The 12,131-nt window shown below is 52.6% G+C and overlaps 1 protein-coding gene across 1 annotated transcript in view; it reads right to left on the minus strand.

The window, feature by feature from the left end:
- LOC147707022 (adhesion G protein-coupled receptor F5-like) overlaps positions 1–12,131 on the minus strand; it is a 580,791-nt gene that overhangs the window by 286,311 nt on the left and 282,349 nt on the right. Inside the window, exon 9 of the mRNA XM_086926246.1 lies at positions 11,298–11,513. Coding sequence (XP_086782372.1) covers positions 11,298–11,513 — 216 coding nt within the window. The remainder of the gene's footprint in view (positions 1–11,297; positions 11,514–12,131) is intronic.

A 12,131-nucleotide genomic window follows, 5' to 3' on the forward strand; every position in this document is an offset into this window, starting at 1 on the left:
CTGTTGCCAGAGGGACTTCATATATTTGGAAATAAAGTTTGTGCCCCTGTCGCTGACGACTTCTCTGGGGAAGCCCACACGGGAGAAGATCCCCATCAGGGCCCGACCGACCACCGGGGCTGTCACAGTTCGCAGGGGAATAGCCTCGGGGTAGCGGGTGGCGTGGTCCACTAGTACCAGGATGAACCGATGTCCTTGTTTTGTACGGGGGTCCAGGGGCCCCACAATGTCTATCCCGACCCTCTCGAACGGGGTGGTGACCACGGGAAATGGTTGCAGGGGGGCTTTTAGTTTGCGGCCGCTCTTTCCACTGGCTTGGCACGTGGGGCAAGATCGGCAATGCTGGAGAACATCATTCCTCATTTTGGGCCAGAAGAAGTGGGTTACTAGGCGGCTGTAGGTTTTATCCTGACCCAGGTGTCCCGCCAGGGGGACATCGTGGGCTAGGTTTAGCAAGAAGTCTCTAAAACGGAGGGGCACCACTAGCACTCGGCTGGCCCCCAACTCCGCGATCCTTTGTTCACTGTATAGCAGATCATTGTCCCAGTAGACCCAATGTGTTCCGGAGGTATCCCCTGCGCTCTGGGCGAGGGCTTGTTGGCGGAGTCCCTCGAGGGAGGGACAGGTCTTTTGCTCTTGGCGAAACTGTTCCTGTGTGGGTCCCCCCTCTTGATGCCACTGGTCGAGGCCAGCGAGGTCCGGAGGTTGAGCTGGTTCTGGGGGGACGGCACGGTCGGTGTCTTCGACTGGGGCGACCGGGGGAGGAGGTGCCGGCCATTCGGGTTCCTCTTGTCGGGGATTGGCACGGGCGGCCATGGACCGGGTGGTGACGCACGCCCAGTCCGGGACGCCCAACATCCCCAGGTGTTCTCTTCGTTCTACGGCTGCCCAGGGCGAGCTTTCAAGGTCATTTCCCAGGAGACAGTCTACGGGAGCATCATCTCGGACCGTTACTTTCAACATGCCGGAGACCCCTCCCCATTCGAAAGGGACGCAGGCCATCCGACACAGACTTTCTGAGTTATCGGCTGAACGGACAGGGCAGAGAATGTTTGGTATGAACTGTTCTGGGGTCACCAGGTGACAGCGGACGGCTGTTACACTGGCCCCGGTGTCACGGAGGGCTTTGGCCCGGCGTCCATTGATGCTCACCCATTGGCTGTACTTCCGGGTGTTAGCGGGTAGGGGGACCCGCGGGACCATGTCTTTCCCCCCTAAGCATGCTAAAGTCATGGCGGCTGGCTCCCATTCTTGATGCTCTTGTTCGTATTCTTCCTGCTCCTCGGAGATCTGTTCTTCCCCTAGGGCAGCAGCGGCCACTTGGCGGGGTCTTGGGCTCTGGTACTGCGGGCAATTTGGGTCGTTTGCATAGTGGCCGACTCGTTGGCATCGGTGACACGTGACATTGGCTCTGTATCCCGGTCGCGCCGGGGTGCTGCCCCGGTTGGCCGGGGGGGTGGAGCTGGTAGCGGGGGCGACCGGAGCGTTGTCTCTTCCTCGCCCTTGGCCCCCTCCTCCTCCTCGGGGACGGTGCTGACCGTTGTTGTTCCGGTTCTGTTCATAGGATCCATTTCGGCCCACTCTGGTGATTTCCCACCGGTCAGCCTCGGCTGCGAGCTGCCGTGGATCAGTCAATTTGCTGTCGAGGAGGTGCTGCCGGAGCTCAATGAAGCAATTGTTTGATAGATGCTCCCACACCATGAGGTTGAAGAGTTGTTCGTACGTGGTGACATTGCTTCCTTTGATCCAGCCCTCGAAGGCTCGGCTAAAATAGTTCACGTAGTCCACCCAAGTTGTACCCGGGATGCGGGTGCAGTCTCGGAACCTCTGACGGTACATCTCGGGTGTGAGCCCATAGCGGGTGAGGAGGGCAGCTTTCATGTGGTCATAGGAGGTCATCTGTTGGTCCGGGAGCTGTAGCAGGGCATCGCGGCCCTCATTGAGGAATCTCCCCCAGAGACCGGCTCCCCAATCGTTTCGATCGATCCGGTGGGCGGTCATAGCGATTTCGTAGGCCTTGAACCATTGCTGGATGTCGTCCTCTCGGAAGTATTCTCGGACGACATCCTTGGGGATGTGTACCTTTTTCTCTGTTGCCCCTGGGTCGCGGGGTTGCTCGGGCACCCCTAATTCTCTGTTCTGCTTGCGTAAGTCTATCTCCGCTAGTTTGCGCTCATGTTCGTACGCCAGCCTCTTTTCCTCGAGCTCCCTTTGTCTCTGTTTTTCCTCTCTTTCTTCTCGGAGACGCAGGTGCTCTAAGCTTATTTTTTGTTCGGCCAGTTTAAGTTCAACCTCCATTTTGAGCCGGGCCATTTCTAGTTCGTGTAGTCGTGTTTTCTCTCGTTCCTGGATCTCGTCTTGTGAGAGACCCGTTCTCTGCTCCCCGGGTGCCGTGGTGTTTTTTTCTACTGCTGCGATATTTTGGTCGGTGGTTTCCACGGCCCCGGTTTCTGCCCAGGACTCTAAGGCATGCTTAAAATCGTCTTTGGTACTTAGACCGGTGGTAGCGATACCTAGTTCGATGCAGAATTGTTTTAGTTCACGATGGCTGTACTCGTTCAATTTCTCCATTTGAAATTTCTCGGTGGATCCGCTTTCTTTAGTTGTCATCGTGATTTCGTCGTGGGGTGAGCTACTCTCTGTACGATTATGCGGTGATTCGGATCGCGCCGCTGGCCACCAATGTTAGACGGACCGGGAGGGTCGGCCGAGGACAAGGGGAGAGGTCTCCGGGGAGAGCCGTCTCCAGCGATCGTACAGACAAGTAACTTCCCCCCCACAGACGGACACCACACCAGGATAAGGTTCAACGATACTTTATCAGCAATTCTTTAGTTACGGTAGAATTATACAAGGAGGTCTGGACTCAGGGGTCCCCTCGATTCTGGTCTCTGGATTGGGAAAAGGGTAGCGGGACAGTCTTGTTACCAGTAGATGAAAATAGCTCTCAATCCTCGAGCTCGGCGTTCTAGATGATCGGGCCGCGGCGGAGCCAGCAGGTCCCGAGATGGATGAAGGAAGCGACGGTCCGCGGCGGAGCCAGCAGGTCCCGATGAAGATGGTGGTTACAAACGGTCCGCGGCCACGCCAGCAGGTCCCGACGACGATGATGATTACGAAGGTCTTGGCAGCGCCAACAGGCAGGACGATGGTTCGCAAGGCAGGGCTACGGCAGCGCCAGTAGTCCGTCAAGGATGAGTTCTTCACTGCGTCTCTCGACTCCAGGATACAACTGCCTTCCTGCTCTGGAGCTGCCCCAGTTATAGGGCTGATCCTCTTTGATGTCCGGACCCTCGCCCTTGGAGGTTGGGGGGTCCGGGATGAAGGGGTCCAGACACCCAGCAGGGGGGTGGAGCCAGCGCCCGGGGAGATGGTGGGCGAGCGGCACCTGGCGAGGGAGAGCCATCGACACCTCTTTCTCCCATTGACCCGCCAAGTAGTCCGCTCACCTCCTGGGTGGATGATGGTGCCGGGATGTCTGAGGCCTGGCCAGGCCCGGGGTCGATCGGGGGCCACGCGGCCTCGTGGCGGAGTGTCCAAGATGGCGCCCAGGCTGGGCGCGCGGGCCAGTGAGGGATCGGGCCCACGAGGTCGATATGTTCAAAGGCAAGGGTCCCGGAGGGGACGGAAAGCGTGAAGTGGTGGTGTGTGACACTTGAGGGACCGGGCTCGGGCCTGGTCGGGCAGAGGGGGAGCGGCCCTTCACGTGGCCTGTCCAACACAGACCCCTCACACCCTCACACTCTCACCCCCTCACCCTCACACCCACACCCTACCCTCACTCACCCTTTCACCCTCACACACCCTCACCCCCTTGCACCCCCTCACACAACCTCACCACCTCACTCACAACCCTCTCAGCCTTACACCCCTCACCCCTCACCCCCCCACATCCCCACACCCTCACACACCCCCTCACTCTCACACCCCCTCACCCTCACACCCCCTCACCCTCACACACACCCTCACACACACCCTTACCCTCACCCACACCCTCACCCTCTCACCCACCCTCTCACCCTCACACACCCTTTTACCCTCACACACACTCTCATCCACCCTCACACCCCCTCACCCTCACACAACCTCACCCTCACACACCCTCACACACCCTCACCCCCACACCCTCACCCCCCACACACCCTCAGACCCCACACACACTCAGACTCCTCACACCCCCTCACCCTCACACCCCCTCACCCTCACACCCCCTCACCCTCACACCCCCTCACTCTCACACCCTCACTCACACTCACTCACCCTCTCACACCCTCACACCCCCACACCCTCACACACCCTCTCACCCTCACCCCCTCACACACCTCTCACCCTCACCCTCACAACCCTCACCCACACACCCTCACCCTTACAACCCTCTCACCCTCCCTCACCCCCTCAAACCCCCACACCCCCTCACCCTCACACCCCCTCACCCGCACACACACCCTCACCCTCACTTACCCTCTCACCCACCCTCACCCTCACTTACCCTCTCACCCACCCTCACACACCCTCTCACCCTCACCCACACTCACCCACCCTCACACCCCCTCACCCTGACACCCCCTCACCCTCACACACCCCCTCACATACCCCCACACCCTCACACCCCCACACCCCCACACACCCTCAGACCCCACACACCCTCAGACCCCACACACCCTCACACCCCCTCACCCTCACACCCTCACTCACCCTCACACCCTCACTCACCCTCACACCCCCACACCCTCACACACCCTCTCACCCTCACACCCTCACACACCCTCTCACCCTCACACACCCTCACACCCTCTCACCCTCACACCCCCTCACCTCAGGCATCACACTGCTGCACGCCAATCACTGCTGCACACCACACACTGCTGCACCCCTCACACTGCTGCACGCTGCACTGCTGCATTAGTCCTACTGCTGCCCGTCTCACACTGCTGCCCGCCTCACACTGCTTCCTGCCTCACACTGCTGCACACTGCTTCATTACTCCCACAGCTGCATGCTGCACACTGCTGCACGCCACACACTGCTGAATGCCACACACTGCTGCACGCCACACACTGCTGCTCGCTGCACACTGCTGCATGCCGCACACTGCTGCATGCCGCACACTGCTGCATGCCGCACACTGCTGCACATCTCACACTGCTGCACGCCGCACACTGCTGCACGCCTCATACTGCTGCAGGCCTCACACTGCTGCAGGCCTCACACTGCTGCAGGCCTCACACTGCTGCAGGCCTCACACTGCTGCACGCTGCTGCATTACTCACACTGCTGCATGCTGCACACTGCTGCATGCATCACACTGCTGCACGCTGCTGCATTACTCACACTGCTGCGTGCTGAACACTGCTGCACGCCTCACACTGCTGCACGTCTCACACTGCTGCACGCCTCACACTGCTGCACGCCTCACACTGCTGCACGCCTCACACTGCTGCACGCCTCACACTGCTGCACGCCTCACACTGCTGCACGCCTCACACTGCTGCACGCCTCACACTGCTGCACACCTCACACTGCTGCACGCCCCACACTGCTGCACGCCCCACACTGCTGCACGCCCCACACTGCTGCACGCCCCACACTGCTGCACGCCCCACACTGCTGCACGCCCCACACTGCTGCACACCCCACACTGCTGCACGCCCCACACTGCTGCACACCCCACACTGCTGCACGCCCCACACTGCTGCACGCCCCACACTGCTGCACGCCCCACACTGCTGCATGCCTCACACTGCTGCACACTACACACTGCTGCACACTGCAGCACGCTGCACACTGCTGCACACAGCTGCATTACTCACACTGCTGCATGCTGCACACTACTGCACGACTCACACTGCTGCACGCTGCACACTGCTGCATTACTCACACTGGTGCATGCTGCACACTGCTGCATTACTCACACTGCTGCACGCCACACACTGCTGCACGCCACACACTGCCGCACGCCACACACTGCCGCACGCCACACACTGCCGCACGCCACACACTGCCGCACGCCACACACTGCCGCACGCCACACACTGCCGCACGCCACACACTGCCGCACGCCTCACACTGCCGCACGCCTCACACTGCCGCACGCCTCACACTGCCGCACGCCTCACACTGCCGCACGCCTCACTGCCGCACGCCTCACACTGCCGCACGCCTCACACTGCCGCACGCCTCACACTGCTGCACGCCTCACACTGCTGCACGCCTCACACTGCTGCATGCCTCACACTGCTGCACGCCTCACACTGCTGCACGCCTCACACTGCTGAATGCCACACAACACCACCACATCACTCAGGGACACGACCATATCACTCTAGGACACCACCACATCACAATAGGACACCACCACATCACTATAGGACGCCACCACATCACTATAGGACACCACCACATCACTCTGGGACAACACCACATTACTCTGGGACACCACCACATTACTCTGGGACACCACCACATTACTCTGGGACACCACCACATCACTCTGGGACACCACCACATCACTCTGGGACACCACAACATCCCTCAGGGGCACCACAACATCCCTCAGGGGCACCACAACATCACTCAGGGGCATCACTCAGGGGCACTACCACATCACTCAGGGACACCACTGCTGCATGCTGCACACTGCTGCATGCATCACACTGCTGCACGCTGCTGCATTACTCACACTGCTGCGTGCTGAACACTGCTGCACGCCTCACACTGCTGCACGTCTCACACTGCTGCACGCCTCACACTGCTGCACGCCTCACACTGCTGCACGCCTCACACTGCTGCACGCCTCACACTGCTGCACGCCTCACACTGCTGCACGCCTCACACTGCTACACGCCCCACACTGCTGCACGCCCCACACTGCTGCACGTCACACACTGCTGCACACCCCACACTGCTGCACACCCCACACTGCTGCACACCCCACACTGCTGCACGCCCCACACTGATGCACGCCCCACACTGCTGCACGCCCCACACTGCTGCACATCCCACACTGCTGCACACCCCACACTGCTGCACACCCCACACTGCTGCACACCCCACACTGCTGCACACCCCACACTGCTGCACGCCCCACACTGCTGCACGCCCCACACTGCTGCATGCCTCACACTGCTGCACACTGCAGCACACTGCAGCACGCTGCACACTGCTGCACACTGCACACAGCTGCATTACTCACACTGCTGCATGCTGCACACTACTGCACGACTCACACTGCTGCACGCTGCACACTGCTGCATTACTCACACTGGTGCATGCTGCACACTGCTGCATTACTCACACTGCTGCACGCCACACACTGCTGCACGCCACACACTGCTGCACGCCCCACACTGCGGCACGCCACACACTGCCGCACGCCCCACACTGCGGCACGCCACACACTGCCGCACGCCACACACTGCCGCACGCCACACACTGCCGCACGCCTCACACTGCTGCATGCCTCACACTGCTGCACGCCTCACACTGCTGCATGCCTCACACTGCTGCACACCTCACACTGCTGCACGCCTCACACTGCTGAATGCCACACAACACCACTACATCACTCAGGGACACCACCATATCACTCTAGGACACCACCACATCACTCTAGGACACCACCACATCACTATAGGACACCACCACACACTATAGGACACCACCACATCACTATAGGACGCCACCACATCACTATAGGACACCACCACATCACTCTGGGACAACACCACATTACTCTGGGACACCACCACATTACTCTGGGTCACCACCACATCACTCTGGTACACCACCACATCACGCAGGGTCACCACCACATCACTCTGGGACACCACCACATCACTCTGGGACACCACCACATCACTCTGGGACACCACCACATCACTCAGCCCAACCACATCATCACTCAGCACCACAACAGCATCACTCAGCACCACAACAGCACTGTCCTTGATTGCTACCAACAAGCATTCCCATAGCCAATAGGACTCTCATTAGGAAAGTGTAAGCTATTGGCTTTGTGAAAAACAATGCTATTAATTTATATATTTTCAAATCCAACTCATATTAAAAACAATTGTCATTTACAATACCAATAGCTCACACGCTCCTAATACGAAACCTATTGCATTGCAAATGCTTGTTGGTCTTGTCTTGAGTATTTAAAAATATTGGATACCAGTAACTTGAATTTCCTCCCAAAGGATAACATTGCTTGGTTTTAACTGAAAAGTTTCTGTATCAACTTTGAAAATACAATAATATTCCTTAAAAATCACTACTGTAACCAAAATGCTTTTACTCAACTGTTTACAGGAGATGTTCCGGGACTGAATCTAGGATCCAGTCCTGTGGTTAGAAAGAAAATCTATAAAGTAATCAATTGCACTTAACTAGAAATACCCATTGAGCTCAATGTTATATTGCGTTTGAAATTGTGTTGCCTATTGCAACCAGTGTATCTATTGTACTTAAGAAGTCTATTGCCTATTTGAAAAGTATTTAACTAAAGTCATTCATTTTGAGAAAAGTATATTTTGATACCTTGTTGGTTCTAAAATAAAAACCACTATATCTTTTGATACAAAACAATTGGCCTAAAGTTCAGTTCTTGAGTGTGTGAGACCATTTGCTGACTGAGTGTGTACAACAAATGCTTTACACGGTCCTCTGATACTGCCTTACTGCTCGACCAAGTTACCACTTTAGAGCGTAAGGTTATATCTAACTTTAACCTCTGCCCACCCTCTGGGAACTGTGGACTCTGTGCACACTGTACCTTACTTTGGTCCAGTATATACAGAGCCACTTTCTTACAATTCCAACCCCACACTGCTATACGTGGATGACACTGTCCTAATTGCTAGGAAAGCAAACAGTTTACAGAAATACCTCAATGCCTTTGAGGCTTTTATGAGTCCCTGAACCTAAAAGGTAATCATAAAAAACATTCATTATGGCATGTGGACCCAAGAGAACGAAGTCCAAAACATTTATGGTACAGGGGAAGGTGGTTGAAAAACTGCAAATCTTTTCTTACCTGGGAAATATTTTCAACTCCCAGTTTTCATGGGAGTCTTCAGTAACATAAGAAGCCCTCTTTCATTTTGCGGCCCAGATAGGACACAAACCAGTTAAAGGAATGTTAACTCTGTATAAAGCTTAATGTCGCTCGATTGCCTTTGATGGGGCAGGAGTTTTGGGCTATAGTAACTGCTCTAAGCTCCAGGTAGTAGAGAAAAACTTTACTCGAAGGCTTTTGATGGTACATCAATGTCCTTTTGTTGTTATGAACTAGGTTTAGGACATATTTAGGACAGATTTAGCCTTGCCCCTTTGCTTTTATGAGCATAGATAGGACTTTGTCCAGAATTATTTATAAGATCTATTACATCAGACTGTCTTCTGTTATCGAATGCTGATTCCATTCCTTGGTTTAGTTATTTGAACCGTAAACTCCGGAATTGGATGTAATTGATTTTTTTCTACAATCCTTTAAACATGCCCCAACAAGCAAAAAGTATTATTAAAACAGCATATGTCACAAGGGCGAGTTAACAACGCTTGCAGTCACTAATCAGCAGAGCTCCTCGAGACATTTGACTGTGAGTTGACTACCCAACCTCAATGTTATCTTGCCTCCCTTATGAACCTGCAACACAGATTTTATTTGATCAGGTTCCATCTGTCTTTTTGGTAGCCATTCCACAGCAATGTGGTTGGGCAAACAATCTCTCATTGTGCTCATGTAACAACACAACAAAACAAAGCACTCTGCACTTTGTCCTGTTCTGTGCCCTGTAAAAAGCAGTGAGAGACACATTGTTGTTACCTCTATTGAGAGCTCATTGTCCTGGCTCTTATATAGAAGGTTTTAGGTTTCTTCTCTCTCTGGATTCTCTTGACATCTGTTTTTCTGTTTGAAAATGTATTAAAGGAGCGATTGCAATAAGAAAGAGGTATGGAAAAAGGAAAGTAGGAGAGTTTTTGTACTTTGAGATTCACAAGAACACAACATCTTTTAGATAACATCTTCAAATTACTCAAATATTATAATATTTTATTTCCTGTGGGAGCTAACAGAAGAAAGGAAACCTACATTTTATTAATTTGGTATTGCAATTTCATGTGTATTTTATTAATATTGATACCGATTTTTTTAAGTGTATTATTTATGCTTTTATGATGAAGTTTTGTTGAATTTATTTTTAGTGCTTTTATGATTCCCATATTAATTCGAATAAAGCTTGCTTGACTTGACTGGCTTGTCACCTACCTGAAGTAGGCAGTAAACTGCAAATGTTTTGCCACAGTATTCCAGTCGCAAAACATTCATACATCTTCCTGCGACTCACTATTAGGAAGGGATGCTCTTGACACGCCCCTTCCTAAACCCTATTTCGTGAGTTGGTAATAGGTTACCGACTCACAAAATAGGGTTAGTGCATGCCCGATTCTCTGTTTGTAACAGCTAAAACCTGCCGTACATGTGGCCCATATTGTGGGATTCTATAAAGTTGTGTTAAACGATTTCAAATGTTTGAGAGCAGTTAGGTAAAAAAAAAATCTAAAATGGAGACAACGTGTCTAAAGATCAAGTTTGATTTACTTACATCAAGAAACCGTAAACATAGTACAGTGCTGCAGCACTGTCATCTGCTGGAAAAGGCAATACTTCAAATTAAGTTTATCCTGAACATGCATCCCATGCACTTGGACTCCATGTGTGTCTGATAAACGTTATGCAAGGAATACATCTTTCAAGCACACTTTTTGGTCTAAAACCATCCACCCAGCATCAAGCATGCATAGTGTGAGGCCTTTTTTATTGTCATGGAGGTCGAGCATATTGTCTCAATCCACTTTTAGTGCCTTCTTATTTTGCACTCCCTTTACATTGCACATTACCTGAGGCAAACAATGACGCAATCACAAACAGCATTAGTGTTTCTAAGTGTGATGTCATCAATGATGCCATCAACAATGTAATTTGAGATGCCATCAGCAATGCAGTCGCCGATCTCTCTTGAGGTACCATCAGTGACGTCATGTGTGATGTCATGAGCAGCACATTGCAAGACCGTGACTTTTATATCCCCGGGTGCATTCTGCTGTCTTTGGGTGGGAGTGGGTGGTGTGGACCTTCTTAGGAGGCTCATGTTATCTGACAGCAAAAAATCAAAGTTTTACTTGCAAAGCAGTTCAATTCGATTGCCCACCATCACTGCAAGCAAGCATTTGTGTAAGCCGCTTTTAAAGCACATGCATCCTTAGGACTAGGGAGTCAGATGAAGTAAACATACCACCGTCGGAGAAGTCAATCTGAGAGATCGTCAGAGTTGATACTGAAGTCCCATCACTGGAAATGCTGGAAGAAACATGCCTACGTCCACCTGCGGCAATGTTTGTTTCATTGTGTGACCAAGTCACAGCGGTAGAACTTGAAGGTGTTTTACATGTGAGATTCACTGTATCTCCTTGATATATTATCACTGGGAGGGCTGTAAAAGTTGTTTTATCTGAAAGAAGCATGACAATAACAGGATAACGCATCAGTGGAATCTTCCAATATCATCAGACACGTAAAACATGTCCTTTTAACCTGTCTTGGCATACAATTGTATCCCACAAACATGCAACCACATCACTTTCAAGCTAATCTATTGTCATTTAGTCATAAAAGTTAATGAAGGTAAATAAGACCATCCATATGTTAAGATCTAAGGGATAACCTAAAATACTGAAGATAGGCAACTATGGGACAAAGCCAAATCTCATAGATGCTGCATGATGTTAACTGAAATACTGCTATAGTGCAATAGTGTTTCCCCCGCCAACTCATCCTTTGACAATGCCATTATGGGAACACGTCATTTACCCACTACCATAGAGAATCCGGGTTCCGCGCCAACAGGTGCTTGCACATGAATCGAGAATACAAGTAAAGAAAAACACTAAACTTTTTCTTCAGTAGAAGTTTATCAAAATAACACCTGGTGGACTCTGTATTGGGAAGCACCTCACGATTACATGTTTATGTAGATCGAAGCGCTGGAAAATGTGTGGTTTTACCATATATTGCTTTATTTTGAAGTGTGCTACTTGGAATTGAGAGGTAATACCAGTAGCGTCCTGAA

The sequence above is a fragment of the Lissotriton vulgaris genome, chromosome 6 (assembly GCF_964263255.1).
Source record: "Lissotriton vulgaris chromosome 6, aLisVul1.2, whole genome shotgun sequence".
In the NCBI taxonomy this organism is placed as follows: domain Eukaryota; kingdom Metazoa; phylum Chordata; class Amphibia; order Caudata; family Salamandridae; genus Lissotriton; species Lissotriton vulgaris.